The following is a 15,442-nucleotide window of genomic DNA, read 5'->3' as shown; positions in this document are numbered from 1 at the left end:
AGGGTAGAGATGGCTGTCAGCACACCTGAGGGAAGGACTGCAGTAGGGAAGAGAGAAGTGACACAGACACACGACTGCTTCCCCCACCCGGCTCCAGGACTTTTGGTGATGGGCTTAGGAATTTTTATTTTTTTAATTTTTATTTTTTTAGAGGGAGTCTCACTCTGTCGCCCAGGTTGGAGTGCAATGGCACGATCTCGGCTCACTGCAACCTCCACCTCCCAGGTTCAAACAATTCTCCTGCCTCAGCCTCCCAAGTAGCTGGGATTACAGGCACCCGCCACCACACCCAGCTAATTTTTGTATTTTTAGTAGAGACAGGGTTTCACCATGTTGGCTAGGCCAGTCTCGAACTCCTGACCTCAGGTGATCTGCCCGCCTTGGCATCCCAAAGTACTGGGATTACAGGCGTGAGCCACCACACCTGGCCGATTTTTTTCTGTTTTTTTTTGGGGACGGAGACTCACTGTGTTGCCCAGGCTGGAGTGCAGTGGTATGATCTCAGCTCACTGCAACCTCCACCTCCCAGGATCAAGTGCTTCTCCTGCCTCAGCCTCCCGAGTAGCTGGGACTACAGGTGTGCACCACCACGCCCGGCTAATGTTTATATTGGCTGGTCTTGAGCTCCTGACCTCAGGTGATCACCTGCCTTGGCTTCTCAAAGTGTAGGGATTACAGGTGTGAGCCCCCATGCCCGGCCAGGAAACTTTTTGTTTATTTGTTTTTTATTTTTTAGAGACAGAGTCTTGCTTTGTTGCCCAGGCTGCAGTGCAGTGTACAGTCCTAGCTTACTGTAGCCTCAAACTCCCAGGACTCCTCCTACCTCAGCCTCCTGAGTGATCCTCCTACCTCAGCCTTCTAAGTAGTTAGGACTATAGGTGTGTACCTGGCTTTTTTTTTTTTTTTTTTTGAGACAGGGTCTCTCTCTGTTGCCCAGGCTGGAGTGCAGTGGTGTGATTGTGGGTCGCTGCAACTTCCTCCTCCCAGGCTCAAGCAATCCTCCCTTCTCAGCCTCCCGAGCAGCTGGGACCATAGGCACACACCACCACACCTGGCTAATTTTGTTAGATATGGGGTTTCGCCATGTTGGCCCAGGCTGGTCTTGACCTCCTGGACTCAAGTGGTCCACCGACCTTGGTCTCCCAAAGTGCTGGGATTACAGGTGGGGTGTGCCACTACTCCAGGCCTAATTTTGTTGTTTTTTTTTTTTTAGACGGAGTTTCACTCTGTCGCCAGGCTGGAATGCAGTGGCATGATCTCAACTCACTGCAACCTCCGACTCCTTGGTTAAGTGATTCCCTCAGCCTCCTGAGTAGCTGGGATTACAGGCACACGCCACCATGCCCAGCTAATTTTTGTATTTTTAGTAGAGATGGGGTTTCACCATGTTGGCCAGGATGGTCTCGATCTCCTGACCTCGTGATCTGCCCGCCTTGACCTCCCAAAGTGCTGGGATTACAGGCATGAGCCACCAGGCCTGGCTGATCTTTTTAAAAATTAAAAAAAAATTTTTTTTAATTTGTAGAGATGGCAGCGGGGGGATCTCTCTGTGTTACCCAGGCTGGTCTTGAACTCCTGGCCTCAAGTGATCCAGATAGTTACAAATATGGGTGTGAGCCACCATGCCTGGCTGGCTTAGGACTCAGTGTTTTTCTTTTCTTTTTCTTTTTTCTTTTTTTTTTTGAGAAAGAGTTTCACTCTGTCACCCAGGCTGGAGTGCAGTGGTGAGATCTCAGCTTACTGTAACCTCCACCTCTGGGGTTCAAGCGATTCTCCTGCATCAGCCTCCCAAGTAGCTGGGATTACAGGCTCCTGCCATTACACCCAGCTAATTTTTATATTTTTAGTAGAGACAGGGGTTTTGCCACGTTGGCCAGGCTGGTCTTGAACTCCTGACCTCAAGTGATCTACCCGCCTCAGCCTCCCAAAGTGCTGGGATTACAGGCGTGACCCACTGCGCCGGGCCTCAGTGATTTTCAGTTGAGATACTTAAAAACGGGTAGGAGTAATAGGAGTGGAGTGGGGGTAGTTGCACCTTCACAGAGACAAAAGATTTGCAAGGAGTATGTTAATCTATTAGTTATCTTCTGTGCAAGACGTGATTCTATGTAGTAGTGGGTGGACTTCAGTGCAGAAAGCCAAGTCCCCGTTCTCGTGGAGCACACATTGTGGTGGGAAAAAAGAGACAGGAAAGCCAATGAGGGAATAATTTAGGAGGTTTAATGGTCATGGAGAAACACAAAGCAGGAAAAAGGATTGGGCTGAATGAATACTGAAGACAAGGTGCATCTCTGCCAATGGCCTTTTTCTTCATCTGTACCCTGCAGAAATGCATTGGATGTATAGAACCATCTGTCTTAGAAAATTCCTTAGAACCATATAGATAGTGACTGTTATTTGGGAGTATTCCTGCATTAGTTGCTTATTGCTGTATATTTATTCTAAAACTTCAGAGCTAAAGAAAAATTTTAGCAGCTTAAAACATCAAACATTATCTCACAGTTTCTTTGGTTCAGGAATCCAGGAACAACTGAGCTGGGTGGTTCTGGCTCAGGGTCTCTTATGAGCTTGTGTTAAGATGTAGGCCTTGGCCGTGTGTGGTGGCTTACGCCTGTTGTAATCACAGCACTTTGGGAGGCCAAGGAGGGTGGAGCGCTTGAGCCCAGGAGTTCAAGAGCAGCCTGGGCAACATAGTGAGAAATGTCGTGGTGGGGGGAATGATGTAGGCCTGGGCTGCGGTCAGCTGAAGGCTCTATGGGCTGGAAGATCCACTTCCAAGATGGCGCATCCCCATGGCTGTTGGCAGGAGGCCTCAGTTCTTTGCCACGCATAGCTCTCCATAGGGCTGCTTGAGTGTCCTCATGATATGGCAGTGGGTTCCCCATAGTGTAGTGCATGCTTCAAGAAACACCAAGGAGGAAGCCACAGTGCCGTTTATGACCTAATTTTGAAAGTCACATATTGTTTGCTCCTGCCATATTCTGTTAATTAAAAGTAAATCACTAAGTCCAGCTCATACTCAAGGGGAGGAGAATTTAGCTCTACCTCTTGAAGGGAGGTGTATCAAAGCATTTGTAGACATGTTTCAAAGCCTCCACAGTTGCCTAGTTCTATGACATGGGCTCACCTTTTTCACTTAGCACCGCTGGGTTCTGTGATAGATTCCAGAAATGGATTAGTGAGTCTCCTCCCCTCCTTTGCTCCTGTAGAATACAGGTTTGTAGAGATCAAGTTTCTTGGTGGAATGAAGATATGTTGTGGTCTGACAAGCAGTAAAGGAGCTCAAAAGCCCAGCAAAATGGGGACCCCACATAAAGCATGGGTTTGGCCCCCAGATAATTGATAGTTGAGTGCGTTTTCTTCCCTGTGTACTTTCTGGGGGTGGCAGGAGGAACTGGGGAAATTGCTGGGAGTGAGAACCTGACACACAGAGAAGAGGAAACAAAGGCACTGGGCTGGGCACATTTTGGGGCACATTTTGTGTACATTTTGGGGCTTCTGCTACTCTCTCATTCCAGCAAGCCTTTCTTTTTTTTTCTCTTTTATCTATAGGACTCTGCTTGATAAATAAAATTTCCCTCCCTCTCTCCCTCCCTCCCTCCTTCCCTCCCTCCTTTTTTTTTTTTTCTGAGACAGGGGCTGTCTCTGTTGCCAAGGCTTCAGTGCAGTGGCACAATCATAGCTCATTGCAGCCTCAGAGTCCTGGGCTCAAGGCATCCTCCTCCCTCCTTCTGGAGTAGCTGGGACTACATGTGTATGCCACTACCCCCTGGCTTATTTAATTATTTATTTATTTTGAGCAGAGTTTCACTCTTGTTGCCCAGGCTGGAGTGCAATGGCGCGATCTCTGCTCACCGCAACCTCCGCCTCCTGGGTTCAAGCGATTCTCCTGCCTCAGCCTCCTGAGTAGCTGGGATTACAGGCATGCGCCACCACGGCTGGCTAATTTTGTATTTTTAGTAGAGACAGGGTTTCTCCATGTTGGTCAGGCTGGTCTCAAACTCCCAACCTCAGGTGATCCACCCGCCTCGGCCTCCCAAAGTGCTGGGATTACAAACTCAAGCCACTGCACCTGGCCCATCCTCTTGAAGGGACTGTTTCTTCTTCTACAATGTAGGGATCCTACCATCTCTGCCCTGCCTTCTTCCCATGCTGTGGGGGAGACAGAGCCCACAGTGGATTGTGGAAGAGTGTTCACAGGTGGGCAAGATATTTGTCCATGTGGCTGCATTGGAATTCTGGCATCCTCTACTGTTTTTTTTTTTGAGACAGAGTCTCGCTCTGTTGCCCAGGCTGGAGTGAAGGTGGTGCGATCTCGGCTCACTGCAACCTCTGCCTCCTGGGTTCCAGTGATTCTCCTGCCTCAGCCTCCTGATTTAGCTGGGACTACAGTCATGCAATACCACACCTAGCTAATTTTTTTGGTATTTTTTTAGTAGAGACAGGGTTTCACCGTGTTGGCCAAGCTGGTCTTGAACTCCTGACCTCAAGTGATCTGCCTGCCTCGGCCTCCCAAAATGCTGGGATTATAGGTGTGAGCCACTGCACCTGGCCCTCATCCTCTACTTTTCAATTAACCCTCCTTCACATCTGTGTGGGGATTTTATGTCTACATTGCACATTCACCCTTAACCTCAAGACCTACTCTCTCATCAGCCATGTTTGCTGGCATTATAAATGATCATCCCTGTGTAATATGTCAGATAGGGAAACCGGCCTGGCACAGGGAGGATGCTGTGGGCCATGCACTAGACCCCAGGCCTTTGGATTCCTGGCTTTTTCTCTCAACTGCTCTACCTTTAAAAGAGGAACAAAGAAAGCCAGCATTCCTGTGTGTATGGACCAAGGCACCGTGATAGACACTTGGCATGCATATCTGAATAATGGAGGCAGGGGTTACTATCCCCATTTTATAGACAAGGAAACTGAGGTTCATAGTGGTTCAATGCAGGTAATGAGTGAGTACAAGGTAGTAGGGTTAGGTGAGGTGCGGTGGCTCATGTCTGTGATCTCAGCACTTTAGGAGGTCCAGGTGGGTGGAGTGTTTGTGGCCAGGAGTTCGAGACCAGCCTGGCCAATACAGCAAAACCCCATCTGTACTAAAAATACAAAAATCAGCCGGGTGTAGTGGTGTGCGCCTGGAGTCCCAGCTGCTTGGAAAGCTGAGGCATGAGAATCGCTTAAACTCGGGAGACGGAAGTTGCAGTGAGCTGATATCATGCCACTCCACTCCAGCTTGGGCAAAAGAGCAAAACTGTCTTAAAAAACAAACAAACAAACAAACACATTAGGGGCTGGTGAGGCTTGTGGATAACTGAGAAATTCCTTTAAAAGTGAAAAAAAAAAACTGCTGGCCAAACCAAGTGCTTCTGGGGCCTGGTGTGACCCATGAAGACACCAGTTAGAGGCCCCTGATTAGTGGGACTCTGAGTTCCAGAAAGGGGGAAGATCAGTCCAATGTCACAGAGCCCAGTGAAGTAATTATAGGGTTGCTGCAGGGTGCTACGGTTACACAGATGAATCGGATATGGTCCCTGCCATCAAGGAGCTGAGGCATTTGTGACTAAAAATACAATTCTCTCATGTGGATAGCCTGGTCCAGCCATCAGGACTGTCTCCTCTTGTAGCTCATTTAATGCCACATCTTTCTTTCTTTCCTTCTTTCTTTCTTTCTTTTTCTTTCTTTCTTTCTTTCTTTCTTTCTTTCTTTCTTTCTTTCTTTCTTTCTTTCTTTCTTTCTTTCTTTCTCTTTCTTTCTTTCTTTCTTTCTTTCCTTCCTTCTTTCCTTCTTTCCTTCTTTCCTTCTTTCCTTCTTTCCTTCTTTCCTTCTTTCCTTCTTCCCTTCTTCCTTTCTTCCTTTCTCCCTCTCTTTCTCTTTTCTTTTCTTTTCTTCTTTGGGGAGAGGGTCTCCTATGTCACCCAGGCTGGAGTGCAGTGGCGCAGTTATGATTCATGGCAGCCTTGACCTCGTGAGGTGAAGCAATCCTCCCACCCCAGCCTCCCTGGTAGCTGGGACTACAGGCGCGCACCATTATGTTGGATGTCTTAGGGGTGAAACGAGATCACGCATGTAAACAGCTATTATTATTATTAGCACTTGGTAATTAGAACCTGTTAATTAATATTGCTCAGTAGTCCTGGTGGCTGGGGTTTGGAGAAAGAATGGAGAGGCTGGAATCTGCCCCTGCAGAGGCCATGGGACCATTTCCAGCCCCCTCGTGGTTTGGGAGAAGGGTGTGGGACAGTGTGGGAGGAAGGACTCTGGTGACCTTGAGTGTGGGACTTCTGATTTGAGCGGGATAACCTGCAGCTGGAGGTTAGTGGTGAGGTTTGGCTGTAACCTCTGGACTCCTCCTAGAGTTGAGGTGTGTCAGGTAGACCAATGAGGGGAAAGCTGAGGGACTGGGAGACAGGCTGCCTGGGTGAGCACTGCCTCTGATAGGCTGGTGACTCGAACTGGAGGCTGGACCCGAACTCGAGGCTGGAGTCACAAGCCTCCCTGTTCTTATCTGAAAACAGGAAGAATCTTGGGAATGACTTTTTAGGGTTGTTGTGAAGTTTGGATTAAGTAATCCAGGTACCATAGTTTGGATGATGCGGTGAATATGTATTTATCTCAAAGGAGTCTCTCAACCGTGCTATGATGTAGGGTACACAGTCACTAAGCCACCAGGCTGGGGAAGGGGTGGTAAAAGAACATCTTAGAATGCAGAATTGAACTTCAGTGCCTAGCAGTGAAGATGCTTTTCAGAGAAGGGAAGTGAGTTGCTTAAGGTCACACAGCGCGTGGGCTTTGGTGTTAGAGCGGCTTCCCCCTTCTCAGCGCTACCATACTCCGGATCCCACTCTCCCCGCAGCCCCTAGCTCGGGTCCTTTCTATGGCTGTATCTGGAGGGGCACATCTTAGGAAGGTGGCTTTGCTGGCCGTCACCCGCTATGGAACACGGGGCGCAGTGGGTGGGGAGAGCCAGCCCTGCACCCCCACCGGCCGGGCGAGGGGCGTCTCCTGGCGCCGGCCCGCGCTGCTTCCAGGTCGCCCCGCGGCCTCCCTCCGCCTCCCTGGCGGCCCCGCGCCGCGGGTGTTCAGTTTCAGCGCGGGCATGAGCGCAGGCAGCGCCTGGCTCCCCGCGGAAGGAAGGCAGCGAGCGGGGGCCCCGCGTCCTCGGCCGGGGCCTGGCAGCGCCGTGGAGGGGGCTCGGCTCGCGTTGCCGCCGGGAGCCGGGCCGGGCGCGCGTCGAGCCTCCGCAGCCGAAGGGGACGCCCGGGAGCCGAAGGGGACGCCCGGGAGCCGCCGTCGCCGCCGCCGAGGGTAACCGCGGGCCGCGCTGCCCGGGCGCCCCCTCCTTTGTGGCGCTGCGCGGGGCGGGTGTGGGTGGCCTCCCGCCCGCGGGCTACAGGGCCGGCGTCGCGGAGCCGCTCTTTGTGTCTCCCGGGGTCGGGTGCGAGTGTGCGGCACGCTCTTGGCACCTCCCGTGCCCCTCGGGTGTCAGCGTTCCGGGGCCTCTCCCGGCCCTTTCCCCACGGGGACGCCTCCCGAGCCACCAGGGGAGTTACGCCAAGTTGGAGGGAAAAAGGTGGGGCGGGGCCGCCCCGCCTCCGCAGCCCCCAGGCAGCGCCCCAAAGTTGGTGCTGCAGGTGCAGCGACCCTCCTGCCGCCCTCCTCCCCGGCTGGCCCGGCCGTGGCAGGCGGGAACCCCCAAGGGCTCGGTTCGGGGGCTCCCGATGATCTTCCGCCAACTTGGAGGGTGCCTTGCTGCACAGAAGCCACCTGAGCTGGGGGCGGCCGGGGGCGGCCGAGGCCCAGGCGGAAGCCGGGCTAGCCGGTTGGCCGTGGGGAGAGCTTAGCGGCCGTGGCACCGAGCCGGGGTGCCCATGTGACTGCGGTGTGCTTGGGAAGAGGAAGCTGCAGAGGTCAGTGCAAAGGCGTCACGCCAGAGCGAGCGAGCAAACCAGCCGGGGGGAGCCCCTGAGCCAGCGAGGGGCGGGAGCGGGGGTGGCCTGTCGCTGCAGGGGCCGGACAAAGCCGTGCTGTCCCAGCCACCCTGGCTCCCCTAATGTCTGCGATCGCAGAGTGGGAGGGGCGGCCAGGCTTGGCGGCCAGGAAATGAGGGACACCGGGAGGAGGGGCCTCTCCAGGAGAGGCAGGTCTGGAAGAGGCGGCCCCAGCCCCCCGAGGGGCCTCTGGATGCTGGAGGGTGACCCAGAGGGCAGATCAGACACAGACTCAACTTGGAGAACTTTCCCTGCACACTGCAGCCAGCTTGCAGCGATTCTTTTCTGCACGTGCTGGGGAGGTCGGGGTTGCGGGGAGCTGGAGGATGGCAGGATGGGGGTGACCTGGTTAGCCAGGCAGCCCTGGGGCCCACAGCCCAAGAGGCAAGCTCCTGTCCTCTCCTCTCTGCTGTGGGTACCCGCGGGCATCCAGCTGCCGACAGGAGAAGCACGTTCTCCGGGCTCCGCCCCGCACATACTTAGATTGTTTTCCCTAGACTGTGTTCAGCTGAGGCCTGGAGGGGGTGGAAACCAAGGTTAGATTAAAAAAAGAAAAAAGAAAAAAAACCCAAGACGAAGAGATGGTTTTAGGGAAATGAAGACTAATATTTTGAAGTGGTGCTTAGAGAGAAGAGGCCAGTGTGGTCCGTGGGGGTGGGGTGGGTGAGGGCTTCAGGATCCCCCCTTTCCTTGGAGAGAAGTGGATCACCCAGGCCGTCAGGCGGGGAACCCGCTGGGCCCAGCCAGCCTACAGGTGAGGACGGTGTGGAGCCCAGAGTCGGGACTTTGACCACCCCATTGCCAGCTCCGCAGCCCGCGCCTGTCTTCGTGACAGCCTGCGTCCTGTGCTGTCAACTACACCCCTCCGATGGGGTTGCTAGGCAGCGGGGCTCTGATGTACTGGAAGGCCTTCTGATTTGTCAGCCTCCTGCAGACACATGGTTAAGGCTCCTTCCAGCCTATGGGGAGGAGGGACGCGGGCACGCCGCCTGCATACTGCTGAGCCCCCGGTCCACCTGAAAGCGAGGTGCAAAAGGCAGCCAGAGGGAGGGGGCACCAGGAGCCCTCCGCCTTCTAACCAGCTCAGCCCCACTCCCCGCATTATCTCCACTCGTGCCGGCGCGCTGCTGGCTCCTCCCTGTCCGTCCCCGCCCCATTCCTTCCCTCTTCCCCAAACCATGGAAAGGCAAAGTGCAGCGGGGAAAAGAGGTCAGTGGGGTAAGCATGTGTTGCGGGCTCCGGAGGTGCCAAGGTGCATGGGCGTGAGCGGTGGGGAGGCTGCCCATCCGTGCCACCTGGGGCTCTTGTGGGAAGGGGCAAGTGGCAGGGAGGGGTCCCTGGCACCGTCATGTGCCAGGCCTGGACTTGGAAGCCTTCTCTGTGCCCCCTCCTCCTTAAGCTCTGCCCCACTCCTAAGAGGGCAGCAGATGAGGGAGGAGGGGAGCCCTGGGTGTTTCTGCAAGGAAGGGTGGGCTCTCCAGCCCTCCATAGCACTGAGAAGGGGATGGCTGCTGGCCATCCTGCTTCCCCTGGATTCACTCCCCCGCCCCAGCCTCCAAGGTCCAAGTTCTTCCTCCTCCTTCTCTTCCTCTGTGCGTGGCCACCACCCCCAATTTAATTTCTCTTAAATTCTTTACTTGTTTATAACAGCCTTACTGAGACATAATTCACAGACCGTTCACCCATGTAAAAGTGTACAATTCAACGGATTTTAGTATGTTCACAGAGTTTTGCAATCACAGTTAATTTTAGAACATTTTCATCACCCCAGAATGAAACCCTGTACCCATTAGCAGTCATTCCCCATTGTCCTGCCCCCCAGCCCCTGACACCCACTAGTCTGCTTTCTGTCTCTATAGATTTGTCTACTCTGCACGTTTTGTATACGTGGGACCAGACACCGCGTGGTCTTTTGGGGCTGGAACCCCCCCTTACTTTTCTAGCTGCATTGCTTACTTGGCAATCAATTGCAGTTTTGTTTTTTTTGGTTTTTGTGTGTGGTTTTTTTTTTTTGGTCATTTAACTTTCCCTGTTCATTGCTTCTTTAGGAGTGTCGCATAGTTAGGGGCAGGGGTCTTCTGCATTCTTATGCATTTCTCTCAAGGCCAAAGCTGGCTTGGGGCTGGACCTCTGGTTGAATGAATGAGGAGATGAATGGGGACTGGTAATTGGCAAGCTGTGCAGGTGGTTTACAACTGAATTCCAGGGGGCCCAGCTGCTACAAAGGGGGCTGGCAGCTTGGGAGAACTGCAGGTATCCAAGCTGTGAAGGAGCAGAGAGGAAGCCTCTAACTGGGGGAGGGCAGAGGTGGGGTAAAGGTAGAAACCCACCCAGTTGGGAACCTGTAAAGTGGTCTGTGGGTTGCCACTTCTCACAAGAACCTGAAAACAAGTATATCGCTCCCAGCCTCTGGGGTAGGTAGGCGACCAGTGCTTGAGATTTGTCACCTGATCACAGGGGCTTCCCCCGTGGGGAACTCCGATTACATTTGGATTTTTAAAGAAGAAAAAAAGAAAATTCCCCAGCGTCAGCGTTTATAAAAGGGCGCCAGTTCAGGACCTCTGAAGTCCTTTGCTTACGTCTTGTGATTTAGATCTTGACTTGTGTTCTGTCTCCCTGCCTCTGTGCTGCAGGTACTGTCTGATGAGCGTGAAAGGTTGTTTCACCGACTTCCACATCGACTTTGGAGGCACTTCCGTTTGGTACCATGTTTTCCGGGGTGGGAAGGTGAGTTTCAGTTGCCTTTAACTTTCTATGCATCTCTAGCTGTTTGTGTGGGGAGGGGCTCACTTACCTTTCTCCCTCCTCCCACCTCCCTCCTCCAACCAGCCCTGCCCCAGGAGTACTTTAAGGATTACTTTTTTTTTTTTTTTTTTTTGAGATGGAGTCTCGCTCTGTCGCCCAGGCTGGAGTGCAGTGGTGCAATCTTGGCTCACTGCAAGCTCTGCCTCCTGGGTTCACGCCATTCTCCTGCCTCAGCCTCCTGAGTAGCTGGGACTACAGGTGCCTGCTACCACGCCCTGCTAATTTTTTGTATTTTTAGTAGAGACGGCGTTTCACCGTGTTGGCCAGGATGGTCTTGATCTCCTGACCTCGTGATCCGCCCGCCTTGGCCTCCCAAAGTGCTGGGATTACAGGCGTGAGCCACCGCGCCCAGCTTTTTTTTTTTTTAATTATTATTTTTTTTAAGAGAAAGGGTCTTGCTCTGTCACCCAGGGTGGAGTGCAGTGGCGAAATCACAGCTCACTGTAGCCTCCACCTCCTGGGCTCAAGCGATCTTCCCACCTCAGCTCCCGAGTAGGTGGGACTTGTTCTCAAAGTCCTGGGCTCATGTGATCCTCTCGTCTTGGCCTTCCAAAGTGCTGGGATTGTAGGCGTGGGCCATGGCTCCTGGCCCAGGGTCGCTTCTTTCCCTAGAACCACCTCCTCCTTCTGGAGGGCAAGGTCAAGTTCAGCCCTTTTACATCACATCTAGTCACCCATGCAGGCCTGCTCCACTCACCCAGTCTGGTGTTCTAAGCCCCTTGGGCCAGATTTGAAGCTTGAGTTTGGCTCGAGAACGTCCAGCATTCATCTTCCCTGCCTGTCATCTCAGCTCCTGCCCTGGGACCTTTTCACTTCAAAGTCTAGTTGCCAGCACCACCTGCCTCTAGGAACATGTTGCACTGGGGACAGAATGCTAAGGGTGCTCCCTGTGTCTGCTTTTGTTGCGTGTCCACGTGGGGATGTGGGTGTCCTTGATGGAGGTGGGTGCTTCTTGAAAATACGCCTGTGCCACCCTGCTTGGCTGGGTCTGCATGTGCGTTTGTTTTAACTGAACGTGTTGGAAGAAATTCTGGGAGGAAGTCAACCCACTTGATTCCAGATGTTTTTCCTCCTCCTCCAAAGTATGCACAAGCTGGGTTTATTTACTGGGCTATTTTATCTTACAACTTAGGAAATTCCCTTCCTCTCCTTCCCCCATCTCCTAGACAAGCCTGTGGTTCGGGAGAAAGCATGTCCCACCCAGTCCAGGAAGGAATCCCATCCTGGGATTTCAGCAGGAATGGAGGTTCCCTGAAGGTGGGCACAGCCCTTCCTGCCTCTCCAGAGGCTCTATGGACCTGGCCTTGCAGAGAGTCCAGAGGGATGGATCTGCCATCTCTCCACACCCCCCACCCCACACACAGCTTGTCTCGCCCCCCTCCCCTTCCCCCAGGCAGGTGGGGCCCTCTCTCTGGGTCTCGTCTGGGCCTGGGTCTCCAGCTGACTGCCTGTGTTTTCTCCCAAGATTTTTTGGCTGATTCCTCCAACGCTGCACAATTTGGCGCTGTACGAGGAGTGGGTGCTGTCAGGCAAACAGAGTGACATCTTTCTGGGAGACCGTGTGGAACGATGCCAAAGAATTGAGCTGAAGCAGGGCTACACATTTTTCATCCCTTCTGGTAGGTTCCAGGGGCTCTTTCTGGACTCCCTGAGTCTCCTGCGGCCTGAGCCAGGGTTTGAGGCCCCCTGAGGGTTGCTCTGGGCCTGGTGGGTTTGACAGGCCATTGGCAGTCCCCGAGGGGAGCCAGCCGTGGGCTGGAGGGAAAAGCCGTGCAGTTTTCCCCTCACATCCCACCTGTATCTACCACCTACGGGCTGGAATTCTCTCTCCCTTGGAGAAGGCCTTGGGCCCTCTCAGGGGAGACTCAAATGCCTGTGCAGGACTTCCTCTGGAGATTGTGTGTTGGGTAATGGGGGTGGGTTTGCCCTGAGGCAGGGTCTGGGGAAGGGCTTTGCACGGCCTCAGGCGGAATTCTGGATCTGCCACTTAGGGGCTGTGACTTCACTTCTTCGTGCCTCGGTATTCCCATCTTTAAAATGGGATTAAGATTTCCCCAGGGTGGTCATGAGGGCTGAGTGAGTTAAGATCTCCTTGCCTCCAGTTCACTGGAGATGGACTAAGGGCTTTTGGCTGGTTCCTGGCTCAGTCACTAGTAGATGTGGCTGATGACCTAGGTGTCAGGGAATTATCTCTTAGGTTGCATTAATGGAAGCATTCTACCTAGGATGAGGGAGGTGATAGTCCTGCTGTGTAGAGGGAGGGGTTCAGGCCACACATAGGAGTTGTGCTTTTTTTTTTTTTTTTTTTGAGATAGTCTTGCTCTGTCACCCAGGCTAGGGTGCAGTGGCGTGATCTTGGTTCACTGCAACCTTCACCTCCCGGGTTCTCCCAAGTCTCAGCCTCCCAAGTCTCAGCCTCCCAAGTAGCTGGGATTACAGACGTGTGCCAACATGCCCAGCTAATTTTTGTATTTTTAGTAGAGATGGGGTTTTGCCATGTTGTCCCGGCTGGTCTCCAACTCCGGGCCTCAAAGAGTTCTCCCTCCTTGGCCTCCCAAAGTGCTAGGATTACAGATGTGAGCCACACCGCACCTAGCCTGTAGGAAGGAGATTTTGTTCCTCTTGGTCATTGTACTTTGGAGGTTAAATCAACCTGAAGTGGGGTGTGAGTGTGTCTGGAAACCACATCAGGTGAGATGCGTTTGAAGGAGGAATTGGGTTGCTTTACATGAGGAAGTGAAGGCATATGGTAACTGCAGTCAGCCAGGTGAAGGATTGTCTCCTGAAAGGAGTATAGCCGAGTGGTGCTGGAATAACTTGCTCTGTTAGGTATTGAGCTCCCTGTCACTGGAGGCATACAAGTAGAAAGTAGATATGGATGACTCAAGGTGCTTGCAGAGAATCTACAACTGAGTGGAAGCTTGGACCAGAGGATAGGAGTATCCTTTGAGGCCACTAAGATGTTTCTGAGAGTTGGGCTAGAAACTGGTCTTAGGTCTGGACATCAAGCACTAGTGGTGGTTGTCGTAGCAGTTCCTGCTATGGGGATGGGGCCTCCAACACCTGGGTGCTTCTAGAAAGTTGGGCAGAAACTAGAGACTTCCCTATTAGGGAGATTTGGGATTTGGAAGTGGCAGGGTTTAGTGTAGGGATGACTTTGTTACCATGGCCCCAGGTCTGTCCTCAGACCTGCTTGGCTCAGGGAAGGGACCGACCCCTGCTTGGGATGGAAGGGAACTGCACTTGGTGGTCAGTGTTTATGGGGGACACCCTGGCAGATGTGGAGTAGTGGAGACTCGGGAAGGAGGTGGTATCCTCCTTCTAAGCTGTGCTCAATCCACTCTGCAGGTGTTGCTGGATTGGCCCTCGATTCAAAGGCTGGCTGGAAGGCTCTTGGCCTTGCTGCTGACTCTGCGACGTTAGCTGGTCTCTTCCTGTCTCTGCACCTCAGCTCTCTCTACAATGGGGGTGGGGTAGAGCTGAACTCTGGGACCCTCAAGTTCCCTCCCAACCCCATCCTCTGAGCCTAGCAGGCCTTAAGTCTCTCTGTCCAGGCCTTATGCAGAGCTGGGAGGTGGCTCATCACTTTTCCCCTGTGTGGGATGGCGTGGGTGTTGATGTTGGTGACTTAAGCAAGCCGAGGGAGGTCTTGAGAAGCCGTGGCAGCAGGGGTGTGGGCGTGGCTGTCTATTGAAGGCAGGAAGAGGAAATGTGCATTTGAGTTGCTGCAAGCAGGAGTCCAGTTAGGTCCTGGCAAAGACTTCTGGCCTGAAGGGTCATGCATTGAGATACCAGGATTTTTTTCCCTGGAGTTTTGGGAAGTAGAAAAGGGACAGTTAGAATTTGCCACCCTCTGAGATACAGGGGTGGGGTAGGGTGGGAGGGAGGGTGCAGCATAGTTCAGCGGTTCCCAGCCATTGATTTCATGGACCAGTGAAAAAAAACTTAGGAACAGATACAGAGATGCCAACTTGTAATTTTGCTAAAGATGGGTGTTAAGATCAACAAACCCCATGGTCTATTCTGACACTAAAAAAGTTACAAGTATAAAATGTCAGAATAAAGGATAGTACTTTAACTTTGATAGTTTTTCTCATTCTGTTTCCAACCAGTGAAAACTAAAGGACCAGAGACTGGGGTCCACTGACCTAGCTTAGTATTTTATTTATTTATTTTTTTTTTGAGATGGAATCTTGCTCTGTCGCCCAGGCTGGAGTGCAGTGGCGCGATCTTGGCTCACTGCAAGCTCCGCCTCCCGGGTTCACGCCATTCTCCTGCCTCAGCTTCCCGAATAGCTGGGACCACAGGCACCTGCCACCATGCCTGGATAATTTTTTGTGTTTTTAGTAGAGACTCATTTTCATTGTGTTAGCCAGGATGGTCTTGATCTCCTGTCCTCATGATCTGCCCACCTTGGCCTCCCAAAGTGCTGGGATTACAGGCATGAGCCACTGCGCCTGGCCTTTTTTTTTTTTTTTTTTGAGACGGAGTCTTGCTCTGTCGCCAGGCTGGAGCATGGTGGTGCAATCTTGGCTCACTGCAACCTCCGCCTCCCGGGTTCAAGCGATTCTCCTGCCTCAGCCTCCCCAGTAGCTGAGATTACAGGTACATGCCACCATGCCTGGCTAATTTTTGTATTTTTAGT

At 52.8% G+C, this 15,442-nt stretch overlaps 1 protein-coding gene across 1 annotated transcript in view; it reads left to right on the top strand.

The window, feature by feature from the left end:
* KDM2B (lysine demethylase 2B) overlaps positions 1-15,442 on the top strand; it is a 156,235-nt gene that overhangs the window by 35,522 nt on the left and 105,271 nt on the right. The window contains 2 exon segments of the mRNA XM_054528336.1: positions 10,626-10,719; positions 12,263-12,416. Of these exon segments, the coding sequence (XP_054384311.1) occupies positions 10,626-10,719; positions 12,263-12,416 (248 nt within the window).

This window comes from Pongo abelii, chromosome 10, assembly GCF_028885655.2.
Source record: "Pongo abelii isolate AG06213 chromosome 10, NHGRI_mPonAbe1-v2.0_pri, whole genome shotgun sequence".
NCBI classification, from domain to species: domain Eukaryota; kingdom Metazoa; phylum Chordata; class Mammalia; order Primates; family Hominidae; genus Pongo; species Pongo abelii.
Note: the sequence above shows the minus strand (reverse complement) of the source record. Positions and strands in the feature narration are given on the sequence as shown.